General features: G+C 36.4%; 1 protein-coding gene across 1 annotated transcript in view; it reads right to left on the bottom strand.

Annotated features, from left to right (window-relative positions):
* Nucleotides 1–12,848, bottom strand: part of LOC149789843 (uncharacterized) — a 102,369-nt gene that overhangs the window by 8,400 nt on the left and 81,121 nt on the right. Inside the window, exons 5-6 of the mRNA XM_089973137.1 lie at nucleotides 9,297–9,378; nucleotides 1,104–1,370 (exon numbers count right to left, since the gene is read on the bottom strand). Coding sequence (XP_089829263.1) covers nucleotides 1,104–1,370; nucleotides 9,297–9,378 — 349 coding nt within the window. The remainder of the gene's footprint in view (nucleotides 1–1,103; nucleotides 1,371–9,296; nucleotides 9,379–12,848) is intronic.

Here is a 12,848-nt window from a genome sequence, read left to right as displayed (position 1 = left end):
TCCAAACTGCATACACATATACACACACACTGTTCAAAGATATAATATATCAGTGAGTATGTTGTTCCCTTGTCGAAAGAGACTTTCCAGAAAAAAGATAAGACCAGTTCTTCCTTGTCATATCTGAGTGTTGAGTCTCTGATATTCTTGAGTCAAATGATGTTCAAATTAGACATTGTGGCAGCCATACTGAATGCAAGATCAGCACCATTTTCAATTATGACAAACCAGACACCATTGAGAAGCTGCTGGTGAAAATTGCGATTGAGGCATCCATATCTGAGATAAGGAATTTCAACTATTTTCAGTCAGGACTAGATATCATAATGAGTCATCTGGTGGAGTAGCAATAACAATATATTCAAGCTGGCTACTATGATGGCCATACTGTACATAGACAGGTACAATTTTCATTTAGAACCAACTAGACATCAATAATAAGTTATTTGGGGAAATACCACTGTTAATATGATTTTCGATCGTAGAGTAGTAATAATAATGCCTGCCATAGTGGTCATATGGTATATCAATTAAGCACTACTTTATTAATACCAATTAGAATCCATAAGAATTCTTAGGTGAAAACCCCCTATGATTTGTTCAGATGTATTAGAAATAATAACATTTTCAAGATGACAGTTGTGGTAGCCATTTGGGATACCAAATGGTGCACTTTTCATTTAGGACCAGCTAGACATCATGATAAGTCTTGCAGTGAAAATCCTAAATTGATGTGACTATCCATTTAGAAAATGCAGCTAGACCAATATTGTTTCAAGAGGGCTGCTATGGTAACCATTCTATATTACTAAGGAGCACCAGATTCATTTAGGATCAACTAGAACTTGAGATGCATATGTAATGTAAAGGATCATGTCAATCTTCCACGTAGTTCAGGTGGAGCAGAGAAAGTGAACTTCTGCTAACGGACAGATGGACAATGGAAGGCTGACATCAGACAACTTACCTCAGCTATATCCAAAGTTTAATGACTATCTGCATAATAATCAAGGAATTATAGGAATTTTGCATCATTGTTATGAAAGAATAGCACATTTCTTGTGTTATTTTTATTGTAAAGCTCATGGAAAATGATGGCCTACCATCATTCTGTACTATCCATTCACCAGTGTCCATATCGATTTTACAACAATGTTTGTGTACTTCGATTCCCTCGGTGCTTTTCCTCTCTGATATATCAACTTTCTGCCCAAGGAGGTGCTTTGTCAATGTTGTCTTTCCAACACCATACTGCCCAACCACCATTACTCGAATGTTAAAAACCTTCTCCTTTCCATCGCGCAAAGCCTCTTTGTACAACATAAGGGATTTGTCATCCATACGAAGAATCTCCATAGGAATGACTGAGCCTGGAATCAAATTTTACAACATTCATTCAAGAAAGGAGAACACTAACATTTTAATAGGAAATTATCAAATGTGTAAATATAAAGTTTATTTTCATTCTCTTGCAGTGCAAATAAAATCACTTCTTTTATGCATGCACTAAGTTAACAGTAAACTATACCATATATTATAACTGAATACAGTATAATCTAGTTTGTGTGGTGCTGATTGTTTGATGAACCATAGGCTAATTGTGTCTAAATTCAACCTTCACGTCCAGCCCTAGAGACGTTACCAATGTAAAAAGATTGTAAACAGAATTAACATCATGAAGCTGAAAAATAGCTCAATTGCCAAAAGCTTCTCTAGGATTATGGATAGCAAACTAAAAAACTTGTAGATTGTTCGTTGAGAACAACCAGGAGATAGAGACAATGCTTGCAGAAAACCACTGCATACACAGAGACCAAAGCATTGAACAGTCAGCGGAGATGGACTTTGGAAAATCATGGCAAAATCTGGCCGCCCTTACAAGTTCATCACGGTCATTCATCATTTCCAGGACGACATGGTGGCCCACATAATGGACGATGGCAAACTCTCAGATGCCTTCCCAGTCACAAACGGGATCAAACAAGGATGCATTGGTGCACCCACTCTCAGCATAATGGTCTATGCCATGCTAGCAGAAGTATTCCAAAACAGTGATAAATGAAACCCTGTTAGATACAGGACTGACGGTAAGTTGTTCTAATCCCAAATGACTTCATGCAGTCACGAATGTGAACGAAACAGTCATCAGGAAAATCATCTTTACTGAGGACTGCACCCTCAATACCAGCTCAAAAGAAGACATGCAGACCCGCATGGACAGGATTGCTGAGGCACGCGACAACTAAAGCCTCACAATCAGCACCAAATAAGACCAAAGTCATGTACCAACCTGCCCATGGGAAGCCATATTTTGAACCAAGCATCCCAGTGACGGCCAAAAGCTCTCCAGGCCCATTAACATCTTCATGCATATGGACAGCATCCTCACACAAGCATTCAACATTGACATTGAGGTCAACAGCAGAATTGCCACAGCCACCTCAGCCTTAGGGAGACTATGTGGGAATGTGTGGGGCCACAGAGGAATCAGTCTTACCACCAAACTGAACGTATACATGTACCATGCTGCAGTGCTTGCAACCCTCCTGTATGCCAAAAAGATATAGATTGTCTACAGCAGACATTCCTGACACCTTAGTTCCACATGAGCTCCGAAAGATCATGTGGATAAGGAGGTAACACAACGCTCTGATATCAATATAGGCAACAGCAACTGTCACAGAATTATCAAATCTGCATGACTTAGTGATGCAGTAAAACACAATGGATCTGTAGATTTAGAAGCTTCGGTTGGTAACACAACTTTACTGCTTTGAAGGTGAAGGAGTTTTCTCAAGAATTTAAAGCATATAAAAATTATCCTGTGAAAACAAATTATACATCTAAACAGATCAGATGTTCTTGTATCAAAAAGGTAAATTGGATAGGATAAATCATATGATGAATTTAACATGCACTACACTGAGTCATTTAGTCAACAGGTGTTCTGTTTAGAGTACTTAGCACTGTGTCCCTTTGGCAGATGTTTATCAACAGCCTAAACAGCAAGAGATGCTATGAGGCTAAGGGTCATCTCATGATATTTCTGAGCAATAAAAAGATTTTAAAATAAAAAGCCGCTGTGGCAAACAACAGGATGCATTACTGATAATATTTATATTAAGGATCAAGTCAATGTCATGATTTCCTGAAAACACCATGTATATATATATACATGACAAGCTGTTCAGGAATTGTAATGAAAACAAAAAAATTCAAATGGCTGTCATGGTGGTTATACCAGCTGTCAGACCAGCTCAATGTTCATTTAAGACCAACATCATAAGACCTTTAGTTGAAAACCCTATTCTAATATGACCATCCATCTATAATGAGAAGTAATATCAAAGGCTTTCAAAGTAGCCAATAAACAGCTATAATGCAGGTTAGATCAGCACCATTTTAACTTAAAACAAACTAGAAAACGTCTGGAGAAAACAAAATGTCAATATGACTTTACAATGAGCAGCAATTATAACATATTTAAGATGGCCACTGTGGAAGTGATACTGGAAGCCAGATCAATAGCATATTCATCTGGGACAACAAGCAATGATAATAAGTGTTCCATGTTGATAGGACTTTCTGTTAGGAAACAGTGACAAGATTTTCAAGATGACTACAACGTTTATCATACTGGATTTTAGATTGGCACCATAATAATTTAAGACCAATGTGAATTATTGTAGTGTAAACCCAATGGTGATATGACTTTTTTTCAGGAAAAGAAGTGATTACATAATAATCTGAGGTGGTCACCATGGTGACTATATTGAATATTAGATTGGCATTATTTTGATTAATGACCAACTAGATATCATAAAACAGTGCTGTCCAGCCTCTTTTACTCCACGGGCCACTGAAAAATGTTTTTCTTGAAGCCTAGGGCCGCAGCAGAAAAATGAAAAGCAACTACTGTGTTGCTGCTTGAGCTCTTGCGGGCCATTTAAAACCAGCCCGCGGGTTGGACAGCACTGTCATAAAATGTCTTTTAATGAAAATGTTGATATATCCATTCAATCAGTAGTACCGGTATTGGCAATACTGGAAGTCCAAGCAGCAAAACCTTCATTTAGGACGGAACCACCAGACCACAGGATGATGCAATGTACAAGTTTCATGGCAATTGTCAAAGTAGTTTAGGATGGAACCAACAGACCACATGATGATCCAATGTACAGGTTTCATGGCACTTGTCAAAGTAGTTAAGGATGGAACCACCAGACCACATGATGATCTAATGCACAGGTTTCATGGCAATTGTCTAAGTAGTTTGGGATGGAACCACCAGACCACAGGATGATCCAATGTACAAGTTTCATGGCAACTGTCTAAGTAGTTTAGGTTGGAAGCACCAGACCACAGGATGATCCAATGTACAGGTTTCATGGCAATTGTCTAAGTAGTTTCAGAAAGAACCACCAGACTACAGGATGATCTAATGTACAAGTTTCCAGGCAATTTTCTAAGTAGTTTCAGACAGAACCACCAGACCACAGGATGATTCAATGTACAGGTTTCATGGCAACTGTCTAAGTAGTTTGGGACAGAACCACCAGACTACAGGATGATCCAATGTATAAGTTTCCAGGCAATTTTCTAAGTAGTTTCAGACAGAACCACCAGACCACAGGATGATTCAATATACAAGTTTCATGGCAATGGTCCAAGTAGTTTAGGTTGGAACCACCAGACCACAGGATGATCCTATGTACAAGTTTCATGGCATTGTCAAGGTAGTTTAGGTTGGAACCATCAGACCACAGGATGATCGAATGTACAAGTTTCATGGCAATGGTCCAAGTGGTTTAGGAAGATGAACAGTAATGACTTGTGCTAAAGACAATGTACAACATGCCATTCCATTAATTTGTTCTGGACTATGACTAGTAGAGCTAAAAATAGTAGAAATTGTGAATTTCTGACCTGTCTCTCTTCTGACTAATACATTTTTCCTACAGCTACACTCATATGGTGACAAAAGTACCTGAATTTGCCATTCTAGACCAAACATTGCAGAAAAACTAAACCTTTAAAGCTTACCTCTATAAATGAATACATTATTCTGCTTTTTAATACTAGGCATTCGGTCTGAGTACATATTCCCATATGAACCATGTGGTAATTATACAGTGCTAGATATATATATATATATATATATATATATATATATATATATATATATATATATATATATAACATATGAACCATGTTGTAATCATACAGTGCTACATACATATTCACCTATGAACCATGTGGTAATCATACAGTGCTAGATGCATATTCACATATGAACCATGTGGTAATCATACAGTGCTTATACATATTCACATATGAACCATGTGGTAATCATACAGTGCTAGATACGTATTCACATATGAACCATGTGGTAATCATACAGTGCTAGATAAATATTCACATATGAACCATGTGGTAATTATACAGTGCTCATATGTATTCACATATGAACCATGTGGTAATTATACAGTGCTAGATGCATATTCACCCATGAACCATGTTGTAATACAGTGCTAGATATATATTCACATATGAACCATGTGGTAATTATACAGTGCTTATACATATTCACATATGAACCATGTGGTAATCATACAGTGCTAGATACGTATTCACATATGAACCATGTGGTAATCATACAGTGCTAGATACATATTTACATATGAACCACATGGTAATTATACAGCGCTAGATACATATTCACATATGAACCATGTGGTAATTATACAGTGCTAGATGCATATTCACATATGAACCATGTGGTAATCATACAGTACTAGATACATATTCACATATGAACCATGTGGTAATCATACAGTGCTAGATGCATATTCACATATGAACCATGTGGTAATTATACAGTGTTCATATGTATTCACACATGAACCATTTGGTAATTATACAGTGCTAGATACGTATTGATCTGGCTATCAGAACATGTATCTGCCATTTCCATCAGATCATGAAATAAACTCAGAATTAGTTGTAGGAATGCACATCAATTTCATATATTTGGTGATCTGCTTTATGTGTTGCTGTGTAAATTAAGCCAATTCCCTAACTGAGTCTTGTTATTTCAATTATGTACAACATGCCAATTCATCTCCAAGTCTTCTTTTTTCATGTGTTGCTGTGGAAAGTAAGCCACTTTCTGAGTCTTTTTATTTCATGTGTTGCTATGTAAAGTAAGCCACTTTCTGAGTCTTTTTATTTCATGTGTTGCTGTGTAAAGTAAGCCACTTTCTGAGTCTTTTTATTTCATGTGTTGCTGTGTAAAGTAAGCCACTTTCTGAGTCTTTTTATTTCATGTGTTGCTGTGTAAAGTAAGCCACTTTCTGAGTCTTTTTATTTCATGTGTTGCTGTGGAAAGTAAGCCACTTTCTGAGTCTTTTTATTTCATGTGTTGCTGTGTAAAGTAAGCCACTTTCTGAGTCTTTTTATTTCATGTGTTGCTGTGTAAAGTAAGCCACTTTCTGAGTCTTTTTATTTCATGTGTTGCTGTGTAAAGTAAGCCACTTTCTGAGTCTTTTTATTTCATGTGTTGCTGTGTAAAGTAAGCCACTTTCTGAGTCTTTTTATTTCATGTGTTGCTGTGGAAAGTAAGCCACTTTCTGAGTCTTATTATTTCTTGTATGTTGCCAAGTAAAGTAAGCCACTTTCTGAATCTTGTTTTTTCATGTCTTGCTGTGTAAAGTAAGCCACTTCCTGAGTCTTGTTATTTCATGTGTTGCTGTGTAAAGTAAGCCATTTTCTGAGTCTTTTTATTTCATGTGTTGCTGTGGAAAGTAAGCCATTTTCTGAGTCTTTTTATTTCATGTGTTGCTGTGGAAAGTAAGCCACTTTCTGAGTCTTTTTATTTCTTGTATGTTGCCAAGTAAAGTAAGCCACTTTCTGAATCTTGTTTTTTCATGTCTTGCTGTGTAAAGTAAGCCACTTCCTGAGTCTTGTTATTTCATGTGTTGCAGTGTAAAGTAAGCCATTTTCTGAATCTTGTTATTTCATGTGTTGCTATGTAAAGTAAGCCACTTTCTCAGTCCTCTTATTTCATATGCTGCTGTGTAAAGTAAGCCACTTTCTGAGTCTTGTTATTTCATGTGTTGCTGTGTAAAGTAAGCCATTTTCTGAATCTTGTTATTTCATGTGCTGCTATGTCAAGTAAGCCACTTTCTCAGTCTTCTTATTTCATCTGTTGCTGTGTAAAGTAAGCCACATTCTCTGTCTTGTTATTTCATGTGTTGCTGGGTAAAGTAAGCCACTTTCTGAATCTTGTTATTTCATGTGTTGCTGTGTAAAGTAAGCCACATTCTGTATCTTGTTATTTCATGTGCTGCTGTGTAAAATAAGCCATTTTCTGAGTCTTATTATTTCATGTGTATTGACAGGTACAGTAAGATAATTCTTTCTTAAGTCTAGTTGACTGCTCCTGTGTCACAAGTGGATAGAACATCAGCCTTATACAGGAGGTCATGGGATCAAACCTCAGCTGAATCATACCAAAGACTTAGAAAAATGTTACTAGCAGCTGCCTCACTAGGCACTCGGCATTGAGTTTAGTGTTAAGACTAGTCAGCCTGGTGTCAGAATAATGTGTTGTTGTTGTTGTTGTAGGGTTTAACTCCATTTTTCAGCACACGATAGGCCATATATGGCAGCCAGTATTAATGATGGAGGAAGAACCCGGGAAAACCCCAGAAAGAACCACCGACCCACGAGAAGCTACTGGCAAGCTTTCTCACATCAGAATAATGTGACTGGGTGGGACATGATACATGTCTGCAGGATGATGCACAATGTAAGACATCACTATAAACTGTCACAATGCAGATGTAATAGCAACATGACTGTAAAATTGTGAAAGCCACATTAAAAATCCAAATCTCAAGTCTTGGTACTTCATGTTCTTTGCCCTGTAAAGTAAGCTATTCAACAAGTCTTGTCATTTCATTCTGTTGCTATGTAATGTAAGTCAATTCCCTAACCATGTCTTGTTATTTCATGTCTGGTGTTAGATTAGTCACTTCCCTTATTGGCACAACCATTATGATATGTATATAATGATATCAGAGTAGGGGAATGGGCATGATGTAAAATATAGCATGACAATTTATCAAGGAAGCAGCATGTCATCATTTATTGCCATGTCACACACACACACACACTTAGAAATAGTATTATCATACAGGTTAGATATTTTTTTAATTCATACTCTATTGAGATTATGGCACCCATTGCCTAGCCTGCATGCACAAACCTTTATACCTCTCGACCATCCACACATTCACCAACACATGTGTGTGTGTGTGTTTGTGTGATTTGGATTTTTAACGTAGCTTTAAAAACATTTAAGTCATATTGCTACGATGTCTGTAGTGTGACAGTTTAAAGTGACGTCTAGCATTGGGGCATCATGCCGCTGACATGTAGCATGATGTCCCACCCAGTCACATTATCCTGACACCAGGCTGACCAGTCCTAACACTAACCTCTTAATGCTGAGCGCCAAGCATGGCAGCTGTTAGTACCATTGTTGTAAGTCTTTGGTATGACTCAGCCGGGGATCGAACCCACGGCCTTCCGCTTCCGAGGTGGACGCTCTAACCACTAGGCCACCCGAGAGCGGTCACCAACAAATGATGCTACAAAGTCCCTTGCATATGAAATCATGTTTAGCAAACTCACACATATCGACGTAGTAATAGATTCCCATCTAAATATAGTCACTGCAGATTCCTATGACAGAAATCAAGGTACATAGAGATTATTATCTTTTGTGAAGAAATAATATTATCATACAGGTTAGAGAAATTTATATACACCAAACAGAATGAAATGTGCTATCCCTAGATCATACAGTAGAATACTTGATAACATTAAATAAATGTTTAAATATCATGCAGGTAATATAATTTTTAAAAGTTTTAAACTGGATGGCAACATCTCTTCATATTTAAAAATTCACTTAATGCTATCAAGCATTGTACTGTATGATCCTGGTATAGCACAACTCTCTCTCTCTCTCTCTCTCTCACTACATAGTTTTTTATTCAAACTAGAATACCTATACTAATTATACTGTAATGATGGATGTCAACATTTTTACAAATTGATGTATTCCCAGTATAAATTACCTATGATGGTCATTTGTAACAAACACTATTTTGTACAGCATTTTGTCATAGGAATGTACCTAATATAAGCAAACCTGTACAAGTCATTACAGCCTAAATCTACCGAGTCCTGTATGTGTGCGTGTAATATTGTTGTGTAGTTACCATTACCTTGTTTGTCATCTTCAGAGTCCTCAGCAACCGGTCCAGGTGGAGGAATTTCTACGTCTACACTTGACTGTATTTGGCCACCCTAGATGACAAAGGGAAGAAAGCCTTGGTACTATGGCAAAACATAATGTACAAAATAAAAATGGTCTGTGATACATTATTATCCTGCAGTCGGCATCAAAAATTAAAATTTTGCTCATATAACTGACTTGAGGCACAGGCGTTTATGAGGAACACAAACAACATTACTCTATTATAATTGACAAAATCATTCCACGACATTTACCTCTGCATATTTCAAGACTTGATTACTGGTAAATTAAACTGGCTCATTTGCAATAAAAACTGACATAGTTCTGTAATTGCAAATCAGTTCACCCATTGCCTTGCCTGCATGCAAAAACCTTTATACCCCTCAAACATCCACACATCAATAACAAATGATGCTACAAAGTCACTGAAATTTTAATTTATGATTTAGTGTCATATGTCAAGTATTTAGAGAAGACAGGTGGGTTTATGTTTTTGAATGGAGACAATTTTTTAAAGATATATATATATATATATATATATATATATATATATATATATATATATATATATATATATATATATATATTTCAGCGATATACAGTATTTGCATGTCTGTTTATGTTCAATACAAATTTACACCAATTCACCAGATGTTCCGATACAATAGCTCAAATGCAGTACAAGCATAACACTGTGCAAATACATGATGAATGGATTGCACTTACCTGCCTACACTCTGATAGTCAGGAATTGATAGATTGTGCCATTTCAACTTTGGTTTTAAACAGTGACCAGCTGAGAGCTTAGACATTTTATCACACAAATATATTAACTATGGTGAACATGTAGGCTTATACAAGCCAATATTATTTATATAACCAAGTGTAGGCTTGTACAAGCTAATATTATTTATATAACCAAGTGCAGGCTTGTAAAAGACAATATTATTTATAAAACTAAGTGGTCCTGTAATTGTGTTATTTCTCACCTAGTTGCCAAGGAATAAAACAAAATCTATGCTTGAGAGGTCTAGAAAATCAGCCTTGATACAACTGTCATAAAACATGCTGTACAAAATGTTTTCAAAAAGTTTTCTAACACTTTTGAGATGAAGAAAGAAAGGCAACTACCGGTATTTCCATCTGCATTTTTTTAACAGAACTCTAAATTAGGTCACCAAAATGCAATTTTTATTACTTGCGGTCAAAGAAACATTAATCCTATAAAATTTGGGAAAACCTGAACCAGCTGATTTGGATAAGACATTATAAGCCTATCTTCAATTTGTTGCTCTGGAAGCGTGTGGTTGTTAAGGAACACACCAACAACAAAAAGGAACTTGGTAAAACATGTTTTTAAGAAATATTCTAATAAGACTGTATCACAAAGGGCATATTAGCTTTTGTTGTGGTCAAAAATACATTTTAATCCTGTTTTCTGTGAAGCTATAAAGTTACTTGGAAAATCATTAAAAACATGATTTTGGTAGAGCATGTTGTAGAAACCATTTATATAAAGTTTAATTAAAAACAACAAATGAGTTTTCTACTCTGATGCCAGGTAAACTAAAATGTGTGCGTGTGTGTGTGTGATTTGGATTATTAGAGTAGCTTTAAAAATTGTCAGTCATATTGCTATGATGTCTGCAGTGTGACATTTTATAGTGATTTCTAGGACTGGGACATCATGCCGTAGACATGTAGCATCATGCCCCACCCAGTCACATTATGCTGACACCGGGCCATCCAGTTCTAATAGTAACCTCTTAATACTGAGCACCTAGCAAGGCAGCTGTTAGTACAATTGTTTATAATCTTTGGTATGACTCGGCCAGGGTTCGAACTAGTGACCTCCCACATCGAGGCAGATGCTCTAACCATTAGGTCGGAAACTAAAATTAACAACCTCCTAAGAAACATTTCTCATCAATGAGCAATACAAAACCAATGCAGGCCCATACCATATTATCACACAAATTTTGGCCAGGTACGTGTAATATTTTTACTCAGAATTGTACATAGTTCCCTTTCCAAGTCTTGCACTCCTTCTTTACTTCATCTCTCGCATAGACCAATTAGGGCTCACTGCATCAAAAAGCCACCTGGCTAAAGGGGATATTTTGCAAACCCACCGATTACTATTCTGAGTCTAGATGTTTGAAATTTAGTGTAAAGTAAGTGAGAATCATTTCTATTTCTGTGTGGGAATGAATGCAACTGTTTGCGTGATTGTTTGTATTTTACACCAGTTCATACTGGTATACATTTGAACCCTCTCTATGCATATGTTTTTACATTGCCTATTCATACTCTTAAACTACTGAACTGTTTAAACACGTGTGTTTGTATATTGCCTATTCATACCCTTAAACATCTGAACTGTCTGTATGCATGCGTGTTTGTATACGGAGTGACTAACAAGTACATCATATTGACTAACTAACAAGGACATGTAGAAACTAAACAGATTCATGCTGTGTAGAACAACTAAAACCACACTAATAATAATTATTATTACAACATAAAGCAATCATGTGTTGTTAAGGATAGGTCCCTTATATATTACTGTACAAATATACATGGATCAAAATGAATATTTTTAAGAGTATTACTAATGCCTATTCACCATCATCATCATTCATATTCCTGTAATTATCAGAAATATTGTTGTTACTATATGTTAGTTCCTTATCAATATTGTTGTTATTGTTACTGGGTGTTAATTCCTTATCAATACTGTTGTTATTGTTGTTGTTTGTTCTTTATCAATACCGTTGGTGTTGTTCCTAATTGTATTGCTGTTATTAAGTATTAGTTCCTTATCAATATTTTGTTGTTATAGTTACTAAATTGCTAATTTTCTTATTAAGTAATAGTTCCATATCGGTACTGTTGTTCTTCTTCTTTCTATTCTTTTAATATAACAATATGTATTTGCTTATTATATTATACACAGGCAATGAAAGTTGTGGTAATACCAATGCCATCTTCTGAACAGCAGTGGAACTCTCCTCCTATCCTTTCAATTCAGTGTCAAAGAAATGCTGTGTAATTTTATGTAGTTGAAAATAACCACCAGAGAGAACTTGAGCTTTATTCAGTTTATGTAGTTGATAAACTCTCATAAAGTAAGATGTTGGTCAGTGTTGTCCTTATCAGCCTGGAGCCAGCTGATTCACCCACTACTTTCACTTTATAACCAGCTACTTTAACACAAAACTCGTATCCCCGTTGGGGGAAGTCCCCCTCCCTCCTCCCCCCTGCCTATAATAGCAACTCACCCTCCAACTTGAAATCTAATCAAGTTACGTGATGATAACATTTGCTGTCCAGTTCTATCACTGATGATGAAATCTGACTGGCATGTTAAAATGTTGTTGTTGTTGTTATAGGGCTTAACGCCATTTTTCAGCACAAGATAGGCTATACATGGCGGCCAGTATTAATAGTGGAGGAAGAACCCGGAAAACCTCCGGAAAGAACCACGACCCACGAGAAGCTACTGGCAAGCTTTCCCACA

This window comes from Sinohyriopsis cumingii, chromosome 10, assembly GCF_028554795.1.
Source record: "Sinohyriopsis cumingii isolate HCF-2022 chromosome 10, ASM2855479v2, whole genome shotgun sequence".
Classification (NCBI taxonomy): Eukaryota; Metazoa; Mollusca; class Bivalvia; order Unionida; family Unionidae; genus Sinohyriopsis; species Sinohyriopsis cumingii.
The sequence above is the reverse complement of the archived record's forward strand: the minus strand, read 5'-3'. Positions and strand labels throughout refer to the sequence as shown.